The sequence below is a fragment of the Mirounga angustirostris genome, unplaced genomic scaffold, assembly GCF_029215605.1.
Source record: "Mirounga angustirostris isolate CCGP_5_RB_7025 unplaced genomic scaffold, mMirAng1.0.hap1 SCAF_2, whole genome shotgun sequence".
Taxonomy (NCBI): domain Eukaryota; kingdom Metazoa; phylum Chordata; class Mammalia; order Carnivora; family Phocidae; genus Mirounga; species Mirounga angustirostris.
In genome coordinates, this window is record NW_026991710.1 from 143,591,845 (window position 1) to 143,609,362 (window position 17,518).

The window sequence follows — 17,518 nt, forward strand, 5'->3', positions numbered from 1 at the left end:
CTTGAGTGCTTAAAAAAAGGGAAAAGGTAATTCCATTAAGCTTTCAATTTTCTTCTCTGGCAAAAGGAATGAGCTAGATGTGATTGGAAAGATAAAGCGCTGGCCTTCGCTTGAACTGACCTTGCTGCCGGGCTTGGGGAATAAGAAGCATGGCCTTTGTTCCACAGGTGTCATTTCATGTTTAATTAGAGGGCTGCAGTTCCGTTTTTTTCCCTCTATAAACCCAACCTCAGTCTCATGAGAAAATGTTCATTAAGTTCCCAGTAGGCAGATCATCTGATCGTCATCTTAACGGCTTTGAGAGTCATGTGTTCAGTCTGGTGATCCTTAGTGGGCTCAAGATCAAGGTGAATGTTAAAAACCAAGGAACACTTAGAAGAGGCCTGCCCTTTGAAGGGTGACGGGATCTCTGCTCGCATGGAAGGCACTGGTCTTCTTGGCCACACCAAAAAGCTTCAGTAGGATCCCCAAATTCTCTTCTTTAACTTCTTTATTTTTTGGAGGGCAGAGGGAGGAAAAAAGTACTCAAAATTAAAGAATCTCTATTGCTCAAAGTTAAGATGTTTTCACATATCTTGGGGAGGGTTTCTTTGTTAGAATCCAGTTCTGTGATCCTTAACTTATAAATTGGTGCCTCCAAATGAGAAGCTGGATATGGTATAGCAAGGCCTCATTTTTGTTTTTACATATTTTTGGTCTGATCATTTAAAAATAGCTATTTTCCGGCGCCTGGGTGGCTTAGTCGTTAAGTGTCTGCCTTCGGCTGAGGTCATGATCCCGGGGTCCTGGGATCGAGCCCCGCATCGGGCTCCCTGCTCGGCGGGGAGCCTGCTTCTCCCTCTCCCACTCCCCCTGCTTGTGTTCCTTCTCTTGCTGTGTCTCTCTCTGTCAAATAAAAAAATAAAATCTTAAAAAAAAAAATAAAAATAGCTATTTTCTAAAACTGCACTTCCTAATATGATAGCCATTAGCCACATGTGGCTACTTTAAATTAAATTAAATCAGAGATTCACTTCACAGTAGCCACATTTGAAGGGTTCAGTAGCCACAAGTGGCTACCATATTGGACAGTGCAGATAAAAAAACCAAAACTCTACCCGGCTGATAGGTATTAAAAAAAATAAATAAATAACATCTACAGTTTAAAAATAAAATAAAACATTAAAAAAACTAAAACTCTCCATCACTTTTTGGAGCACAAGTTCTATGAGTCAGTGCTGAACTAGAAAATAAATTTTGATGAATTTCTCACCTACGCTCACATATATATATTCAGAATGGCCAAACACTTAAATAGCAGCTCAAAGGTAATTTTTTTAAGCTGCCATTAGACCACTTCAGTTACCATTTAGGTCTTGTCATTTAATGGCCCGCTGAGTGTGGCAGATGGATCTCTTTCGATAATGGGTCTTTCAGAGGCTCCACCTTCAAAAAGAATTGAATTCCTTGGAAGGTCAACTTGAAAAGCTGCAGAAACAGCTGGAGAAAGCTGAGGTAGCCATAGTGCCAGAAAGGACTCTGAATTTTACATCTTACTTGATCAAACACTTTCTGCTCTGGGAGGGAGACCTTGGTGGTTTTTTGTTTTTTGGTTGTTGTGTATGTTTTGTTTTGTTTTGTTTTTGCTGATCATCCTCTTGCTTACATAGCTCCCCCTGAGAAGATTAAGGCTAAAGACCTCGTGAATCTGCATGAACCGACAGGGCTGGGTGAGGCCTGTGAGTTCTAGTTTGCCAAGCATATCACCATTGCTCTTGCTGTCTCATCTTCAGCTACCTGAATGATGAGCCAAGTGTTGAATATCTGAATCTCTTTCTGTGGACATTTAGGTAGTATGCCTGCCTAGAATCACTAAGGACCCCTGTAGCAGTTTTCATACCAGGACACACAGGAGGGACAACCACCAGCAAAAGGCCTGCCTTGTTTCATATTTGTCCTTAGACAAGATCAAAGTCTGGAAGGCTGCACTGTAACATTCAACTTTTGTTGATACTTTTCCTTCTTTTTGTACCATGGCAAGGCTTCCAGGAGTTCTGAATCTTGGAAGTATATGCAGATGCACTGGTAGAATCTAATTATTGACCTTGTGTATCCAGTTTATTTTGTAAGGTCTTTCTCATGGGATCCATTGTACTCTAAAAAAAGTCCATTGGTTCTCAATTTCTCAAAGTAATGGCAGAGGAATAAAAGTCAATCCTATGTGGAAAATCAACCTCTGAGGTCTCCTAGGCTCTTGAAGATAATGTGCTCGGAACAAAGGAGTAGAAATGTGGGATGGCTCTCTCTAAATGATATCCTTTTTCTGTCTGCTCTTGAGCTCAGTAGTAAAATGATGAATCATTCTCACTAAAGTGGGTATTGCTTGGGGCGCCTGGGTGGCTCAGTTGGTTGGGCGACTGCCTCTGGCTCAGGTCGTGGTCCTGGAGACCTGGGATCGGGTCCCGCATAGGGCTCCCTGTTCAGTGGGGAGTCTGCTTCTCCCTCTGACCCTCCTCCCACCTCATGCTCTCTCTCTCTCTCAAATAAAATAAATAAATAAAGTGGGTATTCCTTGCTTTCCAACTTAATTTTAAAGATCAAATTTTCCTAAAATTTTTTTAATACTTGTCTCCTCCTTTTCTCATTCTCTCTTCCAATACAGCTGACTCTTGAACAACATTGGGGTTGGGGCACCGGTGCCCCACACAGTAAAAAAATCAGCATATAAATTTTGACTCCCCCCAAACTTAAGTACTAATAGCCTACTGTTGACCAGAAATCTTACAGATAATGTAAATAACACATATTTTGTATGTCATATGTTATGTACTGTATTCTTACAATAAAGTAGGCTAGAGAAAATAAAATCATGAGGAAGAAAAAATATATTTGCAGTATTATGCTGTACTTATTGAGAACAAGTCCATGTTTAAATGGACCTGCACAGTTCAAGCTTGTGTTGTTCAGGGTCAACTGTATATGGCTTCCATTGAAGCCTGGGGCTTTAGTTTTTTCTATCTCGTTCTGATGAGAGACTTACTGTAAATTAGTATAGGTCCCATCTTCAATGGTGAAGGTAAACACCATTCTGATTGCTTGTACATCCTTCTGCAGATGCTATATACACAAGCTAATAGATGTACTATGTATCGTCTTTCCCCTCCTTTTTCCCACATGGTAGTATACTCTGTCTTTTTTGTTTAACTATATATCTCAGAGATGATACAATATCCAAGATTAAAAGACTTCCCCATTCTTTTCATGGTTATGAGTATTGCTATTATAGTAGATTTCAACCCAGTTTCCTATTGGTGGACATTTAGGTTGTTTCCAATATTTTGCTTGTATAAACAATGCTGCAATGAATATGGTACTGTCGTTTTACTTGATAAATAGATATACCTGGAAGGCAAATTCTTAGAAGTAGAATGGGTAAATGCATTTAAAATTTTGATATTTTCTAGATAGCTCTCCCTAGATATTTTATCAAATTACATTCTCATTAGCAAAATATTAAGTGTTCCTCACTTTGCCAACACAGTGATATGTAAGTTTTTAAAGTTTCCAATTTTACAGATGAAACATATTTCACTGTTGTTAATGTGCATCTACATTAGGAAAGAAGTAGAACATCTTTTAATATATTTGAATTTCTTTTGATAAACTATTTATTCATTTATTTATTTTTAGAGAGATAGAGAGCAGGGGGAGGGACAGGGGGAGGGAGAGAGAGAATCTCCAGCAGACTCCCCACTGAGTGTGGAGCATGACACAGGGCTTGATCTCACAACCCCGAGATCATGACCTGAGCTGAAATCAAGTCGGATGCTTAACAGACTGAGCCACCCAGGCGTCCCTTTTTTATTTATTTTTATTTGTTTTTTAAAGATTTTATTTATTTATTTGACAGAGACACACACAGCGAGAGAGGGAACACAAGCAGGGGGAGTGGGAGAGGGAGAAGCAGGCTTCCCGCGGAGCAGGGAGCCCGATGTGGGGCTCGATCCCAGGACTCTGGGATCATGACCTGAGCCGAAGGCAGACACTTAACGACTGAGCCACCCAGGCGCCCCTTTTATTTATTTTTAAAAGTAAGCTCTATGCCCAACATGGGACCTGAGATCAGGAGCCGCATACTGTCTTGACTGAGCCAGCCAGGCACCCCTGAACTGTCAGTTTATTGGTATCAGGTCGGTTATGGCTAAGATCAGGCTGCGGTGGCTTACACTCAAGGGACTTATTCTCACATAAATCATCTCTAAAGATGAGTAGTTTGGGCTGGCATGAAGGCCACAAGTGTATCAGGGTCTCAAGCTCCTTCTTTTTTTCTCCTCTACCACATTAAAATGTGGCTTCCCTCTTAAAAGTCATCTTATGGTTCAACAGTTGCTAGAGTACCAGTCATCAAGTCTACATTGCAGCTGGAAAAAGGAAAAGCAAAATGGCTAAAGGGTGTATACCCTTTTAAGAAAACTTACCAGAAGTCTCCTTTAACACTTTAGCTTGTATTTCAACAACTTAGTAACATGGCTGCATCCGAGAAAAACTGGATGCAGTAACTGAGCACATTGCCCAGATATCAGTTAAAAAGGGAGAATTGGAAAATGAATATGGGGAGGCATTTGGCAGTTTCTGTCACAAATCCTTGGTCAATTTTACTTTTGGGCTTTTGTTGTTATTGTGGGAGCTCTTTATATATAAAGGAAATTCTCTTTGTTACAGGAGTTAAATCCCTTTTTCCGAATTGTTTTCTTTTGACTTTGATTATGGTGTTTTGTCATGGAGATACTTTTTCTGTAGTTGAAGGTATCAATGTTTTCTTTTTTATGGCTTCTGATTTTTTTTTTTAAAGATTTTACTTATTTGAGAGAGAGAGAGAATGAGAGAGAGCGAGTACATGAGAGGGGGTAGGGTCAGAGGGATAAGCAGACTTCCTGCCGAGCAGGGAGCCCGATGCGGGACTTGATCCCGGGACTCCAGGATCATGACCTAAGCCGAAGGCAGCCGCTCAACCAACTGAGCCACCCAGGCGCCCCATGGCTTCTGATTTTTGAGTCATATTTAGGAAGGCCTTCTCACTCTGAAATCTGTCATGTTTTTTTCTAGTACTTTTACAAGGATTAAGACCTTGAAATATTCAACTCAAGGTCAAAGCCTTCTGGAACCAAATTTCTTATTTAAGTTGGAAGCAATAGCAGTGTCATCTGGCTCACTGATTACCAGTAGGGATAGTTCTATTGTCTTTGGAGACTTAACAGTATCACTAAATTAGTGTTGCCATATAATAATAGTATTGAATGGTGGCTCAAAGATTAATGTGAATTGCAGGTCCCTTCAACATGATTATTGGATGTCTGGATCATTGCAGTGCAGTAAGAATTTGCCCTGAGTGAGACCAAGGTGGTGTTTCTGAAATGGAAATTGAAACAAGCCAAGCCAGAAAGTTATTAATAAGAAACACAAAATGAATAAAAGAAACATTCATTTGTAAATCAGAGTATTTTCAAACTGTCCCAGTTCATATTGGCTGATTACCACTCCAGTAGCTTCTTATTGTCTCTGATGGTAATTATTCCCAGGAACAAAGTCCCATTAGATATATCCATATATACCAGAGCATATCCCATTGTAGTCTGCAGTTCACAGGAGTGAAGGGCAAGGCCTTGCTAAGCCTGGACATTGGCTAATCTCTTTTCTAAATATCCTCTCCATTACTTTGGTAGCTTGGCAAATTCTTTCTCTTGGAAAGGAATAATTTCAATAGGATGCTACCTCGATAAGGACATAGCTTATCAGGTTAAAAAAGGAAAAAAGAAAAATTTTAAGAATTAATGCAAGGGACACATAACGATTGAACATCAAATTTTAATCTTGAACCTTTTCTCCAGTCTTCAAATTATTAACACGAAAAGGAATGATAAATTGCAATTTTATCATTGCCATATCGCTGTGTAACAAGCCCTTGTTACAAAATCTCCATCTACTGTCTCCAAAAAACCAATAGAAAACCCATACATTATATTATCTAAGTGATCTATTAACAGATGAAATTTTAACCAACTTCATAGCAGGAAACTATTAACAGAGGTACTTCAATCACATAGCTTGAAATATGGAGAAAAGACAGGTAAAAAATTATCTTAAGCTGTAGTAGTCTTTTTACTTTTTAAAATTTTTATAAAATACACTAATTTCCCAAAATAAAGAATATTATGACACATTGGTGTCAACTTACACAGATGAAAGCTGATGTCAGCTTTTTTTCTAACTAAAGTTCATTTCACCAAACCTTTATATATTACATGAATATCCAAGTATTTTTTAAAAATTCAACACACAGGAACATAATGTACAGTGTTTTATTAAAAAAAAAAGGTTAATTTAGGAATGATTTCATTTTTAACCACATAATATCTTTTTAAGACCATGAAACCTCTTGCTATTGCAAGAAGACTTTTCAGTTCACGTTTCTATTTCCCAGTTGTAATTCTTAGAGTAAAAAATGAAAAAGTTTTTTTTTTTGTTTTTTTGTTTTTTGTTTTTTACAAGAAAACTGTAGCAACAATTTCATTCACTACCAGGCTGTCTTCCCTCCTTTTGCTTTTAGGACTACCCAGACCCACAACTGCGTGGCACCGGAATGTAATGGGGAAAAGAGGTCAATGACATCAAAGAATGGATGTAAAAAGATGGGCACAGCTGGATCCTGCTGCAGTTGTAAGGTGTGGGCACTTTCACTGGTGCAAGGCCTCCCAGAGCCGCAAGGGAACTGTCACAGGAGCAGTCTCCTGGCTCATCCTTTATATCAGTCAGCTGGGAGGACAGAAAGGAACATTTTCACTAATGACTTGTATAACGGCTGATGGATGCCTTAGCCAGGGAGGGAGGGAGTACACCCAGAGACCTTGGTCAGGAGCGAAAAGAACGTTGTTTATTTTACACCTCCTGCACTGGTCACTTCTGAGCCCAAACTAACCTCAACAGGAAATTGCAATGAAATATACACAACATGCACAGTCTATATTACTGTGGGAATCCAGTAACACATGCAAGATGGTGGGAAAAGAATCACAATGGATGAATGTAAACTTTTCACAGTGTTTCTTATAGCCTTTGACTTAAGCACGAGGGCATCACTTACCACCACAATCGCACAAACGTTTTATTGTGTCCTGGGCATGCAGATCACTTGGCGTAAAAATGGCAATTACATTTCATAGCCATTCTCAGACAGGAGTACAACTTCAATTTTCCCAATTTCCAACCAATGAATTGAGCTCCTTCTGTTATAAAACTAAATATATTTCTGAATACATTTTTGTTCAAGGGTTGTGCTTTATTTTTTCTTACCACTTCACTGACTTCATTCTAGGGAAATTAAAAACCCACAAAATTATATTGAGGACTAGGTCTTAAGGGTGATTCCTGACCAAACCAGAAAGACAGGGAGCCGCTAACTTCTTTTCTCTCAAGTTTCTGTCTCCCTACCCCAGGCCTTTATTGATTCTGATTCAGTTACATGTTTTGGTTTCCCAAAGAGGAAAACCAAATTAGAGAACTGGCATTTCTGGCTTAAAGAAGCAAAAAAGTAACACAGGTTGGGGGGGGAGGGGCTCATTCTATGTCAAAAAGAAATCTCTTGCTCTCAACAGGAGATAATCCAGCTTCTCCTTAGCTATCATTTCATAAATTAATAATTTCTTAAAATCAAAATCCAAAGAATTTATCTATTACAAGAAAAATTCAAGTTTAAAAAAGCAAATAAATTAGTTAAGCCTTGTAAACAATTGTCCATTTTAGCTATATATCTTTTTAAAAAAGGTTTTTCTGTATAGTAAATCAGACAGTACAAGGCACACCTTACACATCAGAATCCAGAGTGACAGGACCCACATACATAAACACACACACACACACACACGCCTTCTTCACGCTGTTGGCTGGCCTAACTGTGCTGGGGGCACTGGGGTTGCACACCAATCCTTTGCTCATCTCCTGACCATCTGGAAGTCCACAAATGTGCTCTTTCCATTAAATTGCTTTGTGCTATTTTGTTGTGTGATGTGACTTTCAGCCTTCTCAATGTTAGTGTCCTCAGATGTTTTCCACAAAGCTTCCTGGGAAAAGGCCAGTTTTCCCATTACGTTGTAATGTGCCTTTGAACCAGCCATCTTCTCGCTTTTTATGAACAAACACAATATCTCCTTCTTTCAGTTCAAGTTCTGCCTCACTCTGAGGAGGATAGGAAACTACCACCCTGTGCCTAGAAAAAAAGAGATATATTTTAGTTAAAGTCACTCAAAGTAGTAAAAAAAAAAAAACCAAAACAATGGTGTACTACTGGTCTAAAACAGCTTTAAACATAAACAGTATAAGAAGTAACATGTTTGTTTCTAACATTCGTAAAACAACTGAGACTAGGTTTTCTGTTTTGTAGAGACTAGGTTTTAATAGAGTTTGGATGTTTAACAGCTCGCTATCGATGACCTAGACTGGTTTGAATGACCTTTACAGGGCAGGGAAAGCTATTCCTGTGCCCTCCCATAGCGAAAATTTTATTCCATTTCCTAGCAGGAAATGCCCTGTCCTTCTATCTTCTCCAAGAAGAAAGGAGTGAATTGATTTGATTGGTGAGTAAGAGAAGCAGTTGAATAGGTGGGTTCAGTCCTCTCTGAACTACCTGCCTCCAGGCTGAGTGGGTTCTGCTCTGCCTCTGCTTCCACACTGGAAGCATGGAATGGTCAGGGGTCAGGCCTGCCTTCTAGAAGTGGGTCTGGAAGTCTGTCTGTCTGTGTCCCTTACATTGGGGCTTGACATGGATGAGGCAGCAATTCTAAGGAAGTTCATCTGCCTTATAGACCCAAATTCTCCCTCGGGCAGGCTGTCCTAAGGTCTAGACAGGGAGGGGAGGACCATAGCCACAAATTCAATCTAACACCACCAGTAATGAGGTTGACATTCTGATCTCCATTAGTCTGATAACTGTGTCTCTTTCTCTATTGGTTTTCAACTCTGATATTAGTGGGAAAAGGTTTAATTATCACTTAAAACCCCCAGAAGCCTTGTTGGTTTAATACTATCTATCTCCCCTCTTCCTTTCTCCTTAGTCTCCTTCTGCAAAATTATGATTAACAGCCATGGAAGACAGATTGAGGTTTTGTGCCCCATATCCTTTTATCTTTCCATTTTTCCAGCACTACTGCTCTCCTTTACTTCTCTCTTGCTTTTCCTAATCAAAGGGGGGAAAAGGTGGTGTATGGTAGGCAACCTCAAAGATGGCCCCAGTGACTGTTGCCTCCTGGTATTCATACTCTTGTGTGATCTCCTCCCACAATGCACAGGGATGATATGTGTGACCAATAAAATACTGTGAAAGTAACTGTGTGATTTCTGAGGCTAGATCATAAAAGGCATTGTGGCTTCTACATTAGTTTCTCTTGGATCATGCACTCTGGGGAAAATTAGCTGTAATGTTGTGAAAAAACTACATCCCTATGGAGAGGATCACATGGTAGGTAATAGGTCTCTTTTCTTTCTTTTCTTTCTTTTCTTCCTTCCTTCCTTCCTCCCTCCCTCCCTCTCTCTCTTCCTTTGATTTTATTTATTAGACAGAGATGGAGGGGCAGAGGGAGAGGGAGACAGAATCTGAAGCAAACTCCCCGCTGAGCATGGATCCACAACTGTGAATTCACGACCTGAGCCAAAACCAAGAGTTGGATGCTCAGCTGACTGAGCCACCCAGGAGCCCCTAACTGAGGTCTCTTTCTAAAAGCCAACTAACTAGCCAATAGTGATGTGAAGGAGTCACTTGAAAAAGAGTCCCCCAGCCCTGGTCAAGCATTTAGATGACTACAGCTGAGGCTGATATCTAGATGGACTGCAACCTCAGGAAATAGCCCAAGCTGGAACCATCCAGATAAGCCACTCCCAAGTTCCCAACCCACAGAGGCTGTGGGGTAACAAATGTTTATTTTTGTTTTAAGCCACTTAATTTTAGGGGTAATTTGTCACATGGCAACAGTTAATTAGAAAATGTGAACATACATCTTTCTCCATTTGCTGTTATGCACTATTCAGTCATAAAGGTGATTTTGAGTTTCTATTTTTGTTTGGTTCTTAAAGTCAGAAAATAAGTTTACAGCCTCACAGGACCCACTCTTGACTGTAAGTAAAGAATAATATGGCTTAAATAATGATAGTCATAACAAATTCTATAGAACTGCCCCTAAACTATGAAACCCATTAGAGCCCAGTCCTTTCAGAAGATTGCTAGCTTCACCAATCTCCATCTCATAAAAACCTGAACCGATTCTCATTAAGAAGGATCACAGCAAGAGCCCCAGACTATTACTCTAAAAAAAAAAAAAGAAAAAGAAAAAGCATCTCTGCAAAAGTCAAGCGACTGCCCAAACCGTTCCTGAGCTACTTTGGGCACATGAACCAAATTATCCTCCAAGGTCTGAAGCAAAGGTATAGCATGGAGGTTGACTTATTTCTAAGAAAGTTTCAGTTAATTCAAACATGGATTAACATGTTGAACCCACAAGGTTCAGGGTTCCAATCAAGCATGAACTGAGGGAGGAGGCATGGCACTCTGCGCAAAGGCACTGTGTGTGAAGCTCTAGGCTAGGGGTTGCTTTAGCCTTAAAGGTCATTTGGAGTAGCTTAACTTTGGGCTAATTATCTCTGCTCTCTCAGTCTCAGCTTCCTTATCTGTTGAAAGAGATTGCTGTAACTTAAACAGGTACTGTCATGTAATGGAGTAAGATTGTAAGTGTGATGCTTTTAGCACGCTGTCTGTTACAGAGTTTATACTCCCAAATTCTAGCTCCCACTGGGATCATATGGCTTAGGCAAAAGCAGGCAGGGGTCTGGTGCTTCGAGGGGGTGAAGGATGGGCCAGGAAGTCACTGGCCATCTCTACCCAGGAAACAGACTCAGGCCACAGCCTAAAGAACTGCCTGGTAATGAGACTTGACACTTGAGAATGATAAAGTTAGGTTTCGGAATTCCCTCTCTGCTATCTTTAAAAGCGGGACAAATAATTTCATCATAGACTTATCTGAAGGAAGGGATCCAGATGAAAATATTTCTCAAGTATGATGCCAACATGCTAAAAATTCATGTAAAAAGCAATGTAACAAGTTGCCATTTGGGGCAAGTTAAAATTTGAGCAAAGCTTTGTAAGTCTGGAAAGAAGCATACAAGTGACTCAAATTGCATTCAGAGTAGATCTCTCATGAAATGTATTCCCCATCGGTTCTCTGTGAGCTGCCTTAAAGGTAAAATGGAACAAAAATAGTTCTCGAAAAACTTGAAGTGAATTAGATTAATATTTGCATTTTATAAAATGCACTAAACCAATTTTGTCAAAATTTTTTGAACTAGAACTGCTGCTGGGCTAAGAACATAATCTTCCTGCCAAGTTCCCAGTGGGAGCAAATTTTCATTGCTAAGTTATAAACCTCTGGGGGGGTGGAACGAGAAACCATGTGCATAATGGAAACTGTGACACAGTCCTGATTGTATGAAGACTACCAGGTGCAGCGGTAACAGACTCCACTTAGAAATCTTCCAGCTCTGATCCTGGCCTCGAGCCTTGTGCGGTAGTTTGCACACAGATTTCTAACATAGACTCTTAAGGCCAAATTCTGGGCACAACTGGCCAACTATCTCAGGCATGGAAAGTAGAATGTTTACAGACCAACAGACAGATGTAAGGCACAGCTGCAGAGGCCCTTCACATCTGTTCCTCCACCCTCTGCCCTACTTGGATTATGCTTGTCTTTATTTGAGTAGGGCTTTGGGGAAGTTCTGAACCTCAGGAGTTGAAGACCCCTCTCCCATAACCTCCCATGGGACCTGCTAATCCCACTTTCAAAATCTGTACCCATCTACTCCTCTTCATTGTCACTGCCACCATCCTGGTGGACAAACTCATGTGAACCTTCCACCTGGTCAAATAATGTACCTGTCCTCCCTGCCTCCATCTCTTCTGCCCCTATTCCATGTCTACACAGAACTGACAGACTCTTAACTGGCAACTGTACTTGTTTTTTTTTTTAAGATTTTATTTATTTACTTGAGAGGGAGAGCGAGTGAACGAGAGACAAAGAGTAGGAGCAGGGAGCCAGATGTGGGGCTCGATCCCAGGACTCCAGGATCATGACCTGAGCCAAAGGCAGACGCTTAACCGACTGAGCCACCCAGGTGCCCCACAACTCTACTTGTAGTTATCTAATGCTCAAAAATCACTACTGGCTTCCAACGCCTGTGAATAAGGTTAATCCTCAGCCTGGTATGTAAAGCCCTCAATGATCTGACCTCCATCTCTCTCTCTATATCTACAATGATCCCCATGAAGGTACCAAACACGCCTCTAAACCTGAATGTGCCCACCATATATGGCTTTTACGTCTCCACTCCTTGGCTCATGTGGTTCCTTCCATTGGGAACTCCCTGTGATGACACCTCTGCCCATCCACACCTGATCAGCCTCCCACAGCCTGGCTCCAATTTGCCCCTGCAAAATCTTCTCTAGCCCCATGGCTGGAAGTAATTTCATGCTTGCTCAGATCCCAGAGGCCTGATGCGGGGCTCGATCCCAGGACCGTGGGATCGTGACCTGAGCCGAAGGCAGACGCTTAACGACTGAGCCACCCAGGTGGCCTGGGAGAGAAAGAATCTTAAGCAGACTCCATGCTCAGTGTGGAGCCCAATGCGGGGCTCGATCTCATGACCCAGAGATCGTTACCTCAGCCGAAATCAAGATTCAGACACTTAACCAACTGAACCACACAGGTGACCCTGTGATAATTCTTAATAAGCATGTTGAATGACAAAAGGCACAATGTATAGTAAAACTTTTTTTTTTAAAGGTGCAAAGCTCCCTAAAAAGGACTGTAATTTGACAAACACTAAAACATGGAAGGACCTTGAGAATATTATGCTAAGTGAAATAAGCCACACACAATAGGACAAATATGTATGAGGTATACGGCATGGCTCACAGTCTTGGCCCTGAATGGGCTTCTGCCTCTTGCTGGCTTTGTGACCCTCAGTTTTTGTGACAGTTACCAAGGTGGAATTCAAGAAACAGACGTTTGCTATACAAAGAAGCTCTACTGATACCCCATTGCCAATCTTCCTGGCTTGGGCTATGATGTTCAGTCTTCCACCTAAATGAGCACTTGTAATCTTTTATTTGTATGAATTTTCTATTTCCTTTATTTTTCTGGCCTCTCTTGCAGTCTCTGTAATTCGTACATTTTTGTTGTTATTTCTAATCTCTCCTGGTACAGCCTAAATTGGACCCCTTGTGGCTCTGGGAGGCATTCTGCCCATCACCCTGGTCTGGGTAAGTAACCTGCACTGCTTTCTGCCAGTTGCTACAGCAATCTAATATCCAATTAAGTATTTCACTGGCAAAACCATACTAGCTCGCTTTGTAGCTTTGCTTGAAGTCCAAGTAAATTATATCCATTGCTTCACCCAGTGGGTTCATTGTCACTAACTCAAATTAATCATGCTGGTTAAACCCGACTGACTTTCTGTAAATCTATCTCTATCCAATTTGTGTGTTTCCAAGTGTTCTAGTTTAATCCCTGATCAAAGATCATAGGTTCTTTTCCAATTTAGGAGATGGGTTTATAGGTATGTGGTTATCAGTTTAATTCCTAAGCTTCAAAATACAGAGATGATGTGCGGTGTCTCCTTAAGCCCTTATCTATTCTTTTTCAGAAGAGAAAAAAAAAAGAAAAGCCTGTCACATATACTTTCTTTTATTGCCATCCCTTCTGAAATATTTTGTTTCTATTTTCTCTTCACTATATCCTAATTATTTTTTCTCCATTACCTAAAATAGAGCCTTAGATACCTGTTCTATTATTTCTGCTGTCATCAGTTATACATCTTCTGCCTCCAGGATAGAGCATTGCTTGCTTGTTTTCCTCAGCCTCTGTGACAAAAAAGGATCCTTTTGTTGCTCAGAGAATTGTCTCCGCTGACACCAAGACCTGTCAACACACCTCAAGGTTCATCCTTTCTTACTGTGAGATTGCTTAAGTCTTTATGTCACGTGAATGCTTCTTTCCATTGAAGGCACTGGCTGCCCTACTCACATTCTTTTACTTTAGATTTATGGGACAGAGTCATGGTTTGAGGGGAAATTTTATGCTTGGTCTCATTATAATCTTTGGGGGAATCCTATCTCATACTGTACCAACAGTATATAATGAGAACTACCTCTACGAAATTCTATCAGTAAAAATTCTACCAGAAGAATCCAAGGCTTCTGCACTCTGCCAGGGCAGGAGCTGTTGATATTTACATTGCGAATCAAGGAATCTAAGATCCTGAAATACTTTCTGAATCATACTGATGTGAAAGTTATTCTTCCCTTCATTTTTAGCAATAAGTACTTTTTATTGTGTTAAAAATTTTGAAATATCAAAACAGATAATCCCTAAATGATATACTTGGTAGCTTTCTACTAACCAAAAAATTTCATTCCCAGTGGATCATAAGTTGTTTTCCTATAATACTTGTTTCCACACATTTCCCCTATTGTTTTTATAGTCAGGCAGACCTAAGAATACAAGTTAAATAAATACTATCACCATCATTGTATGAAGGCAAAGGGACTGTGAAAGGTTGGTCAGGTTGGCTATTATATTTAACCGACTGAGCCACCCGGGCGTCCCTAAGTTGGCTATTATATTTAATATTCCACTGAACATATGGATTATAAAAATACAAACTTGAGCAGAAATCTTCTCCAGACCCCCTTTCCACTTGTAAAAACTGAAATGGTTATTTGAAAAACCTGCCAGAACATTCCAGAGTGCCCGTGCCCATCTGTTCCGTCATTAAATTCTCCATGTTCCCTATCTGATATGCATCCCCCTGCTCCCTGAACCACCATCACCTGTCTGCATTAGCGATTTCTCCTTTTCAGATGCATTGAACAGCAGGAGCCTGCTGTTAGAAATGAGCTCCTCTAAGAGGAAAGGGCCAGAATGCAGAAGCCACAGAGACTGAGGACATCTGGCAACTGAAAAGGAATGCATAATGGGGGAGGGAGGCAGCAGTGCCAGAGCCAGTGCCTAGGGAGAGGCTGGGCAAAATGAACTTTCAGAACAGTCACATAAACACCACAAATGACAGGGAAAAGAGGAGAGAGACTCAGGGCACGAAGGAAAAACTGCAGATCAATGCCTGGGGGTGGGAAGGAAAGAAGGAGCCTTTGTGACCAAAAGAAAGTAAACAAGTCCCTGGACTAACTCCAGGGACAGAAGGCCCTATCCCTGGAAAGCGGAGTAATACTGCAGGAAAAAAGGTTGACTCTCAGAATAAAGGATTAAGTGGATGCAGGACGAAATTTCAAAGCTTTATGAGGAGCACAGTAGATGAGGGGAAGGAAAGAATGATTTTATTTGTGGAGGAGGAACACTTTTTAAGGTAATGTCTCATTTCAAAACTGGTTCCATAAGGATTAGAACTACAAAAAATTATTTCACCAAACTATGAAAATACATAATAAACTGTGTACTTTGTACTTAGTGCATGTAGGTTGTTTGAAGTTTATTCTTTTCCAGTTTATTTTTTGGTAACAAGGTATGCCCCCCCAATTATATGAATGAAGACCTCAAATTTTGGTGGGCACAAATGTTCATCTGAAATACAGACTTGAGGTTAATTTAAGTCTTTTTAAAGTATAACATTTTATAGTCAGACTTCAAATCAGTAACTGAAAATGCTACCCAAAATGCCATAACTCCACAAATTAAAAATTTGCTTTATTTATAAAATGCAGGTAGAAAGGGAATAAAGCTTACAGAAACAATAAAACAGATGGCACTTCTAAAAATAATGTTTATCTATTTATGCATTATGTATAAAGTGTCCGCTATTTTTAGTGTACTTCACGATGTTTTCCTGGCCCACCAACAGTGCTTTTTAAATTCAGGTGATCCTAGCAGGTATCTGTCTTACTACATAGAGTTTTTCCCAGTGTAACTCCTAGAACCCCACTGGTTGTATCAAACAGATGTCCCATCTGTAATCATTACTCAAGGCCAGAGTCACTAAAACAGGGCTCCTAGTTCCAAGCGGAGCCGAACCAAGTCACTGTGCCAGGAGGGGAGTCAGGTCTCTGAGAACCGAGCCACACTCTCTAACTCAGGAAGAATAAAGAGAATTCTCTCAGTTGGCAGAATCTCCTGGACAACTAGCCGGTAATGATGTCAACGTTTAATAAAAAACGCAAAGGATAAACCGAGGGAGCAGCTGCGGGCAATGGAAGAGCAGCAAGACGAAGGAAGATTGAACCAAGTTCCAGGGATTAACACGTTTCATCTGGATACAATTCTGGAGCGGTTGTCTGGAGAAAACGAACACAAAGAGGGCTGGAGGCCTAACCCATGGAAGAAACACAGCAAATGGTAAAAGAAAGCCAGAGCTCGATGGTTACTACAAATTCAGTTAAAAACATTTTGGGGGTTGTGGAAAAGTATCCCGATGTCAGGACAAATACTCCAGCATAAAGCCTGCTAGGCACTTCTTCGTTTTCTCCGGGAACAAGAGTGAACTCACCTCTCACAAACCACAGGCCTAGACTCACTCATGACAGGGCCCAGGGAGGAACATGGCTGTCGAGGCGGCGGAGCGACGGGAACGGCGGAGTCCTGAGAGCCGGTCTTCCGATGAAGAGCGTCCGGGGCCACAGCGGCTGCCTGCTCCCCGTCTGTGGGGCAGGAGCCGACCCTGCCGTGGGCGCCCCCCAGCGGCGGCTCCGGACCCACTGCTCCCTGCAGAGGCAGCTCGCCGCCACCAAGCTCCACTTCCAGGGTGGGTGAGGCTGGAGGAGAGGCTCGGGGCTTACGTTTGGTGGAGGCGCCAGAAAGCAACTTCAACAAACCCTTTTTTTCTTTCTAGAAAAAAAAAAAGGTACATTAGTTGGAGACGGACGGTACTGTTATTGTAATCGCGCTAGGGTGTTACAGTTTTGATTTCTGTTGTTTTTTTTTTTTTTAAAGATTTTTAAGTACCTCTACACCCAACATAGGGCTGTAATTCACAACCCCGAGATCAATGGTCGCATGCTCTACCCACTGAGGCAGCCAGGCGCCCCTGGTTTGATCTTTTACAATTTATTTCTGCGGATATTTGGTTATTTGTGATCTAGCTCCCAAATCCTGTATGATGTTAACCCAACCTTTTGTCTCGCTTTCTTCTCCCTTTCTGCCTGCCTGTTTTTGCTTGTTTTGGACACTCCAATGTTCATCACTATCTTCTGCTGAGGTAGAACAGACAGATAAAAAAGAAGTAAAACAAAAACTCACCAAGTCACATACCAGGCTTGGTGAAGGCATTTTATGACAAAATGGAAATTTCTGATTATGGACTTAATTTCTTGAAATTATGACTATCTTACCTCTAATTCTTACATGCTGAATTAAACATTATAGCATTTTACTCTCCACAGACTTGATTCTATTTTTTTAGCTTTTTTATATATATTCATTTGTCAGAGAGATTG

The 17,518-nt window shown here is 40.9% G+C and overlaps 1 protein-coding gene across 5 annotated transcripts in view; it reads right to left on the reverse strand.

Annotated features, from left to right (window-relative positions):
• Nucleotides 1-5,830: 5,830 nt before the first annotated feature.
• SH3RF1 (SH3 domain containing ring finger 1) overlaps nucleotides 5,831-17,518 on the reverse strand; it is a 179,375-nt gene continuing 167,687 nt past the window's right edge. For 4 of the 5 annotated variants that reach the window (XM_045880157.3, XM_045880156.3, XM_064585269.1 and 1 more), the window contains 2 exons: nucleotides 16,573-16,910; nucleotides 5,831-8,242 (listed from right to left, as the gene is read on the reverse strand). In XM_045880157.3, coding sequence (XP_045736113.2) covers nucleotides 8,074-8,242; nucleotides 16,573-16,910 — 507 coding nt within the window. In that variant the 3' untranslated portion in view covers nucleotides 5,831-8,073. Of the gene's footprint in view, nucleotides 8,243-11,395; nucleotides 13,995-16,572; nucleotides 16,911-17,518 lie in introns of those variants that run through there. The other variant, XM_064585268.1, reaches the window with a different exon arrangement.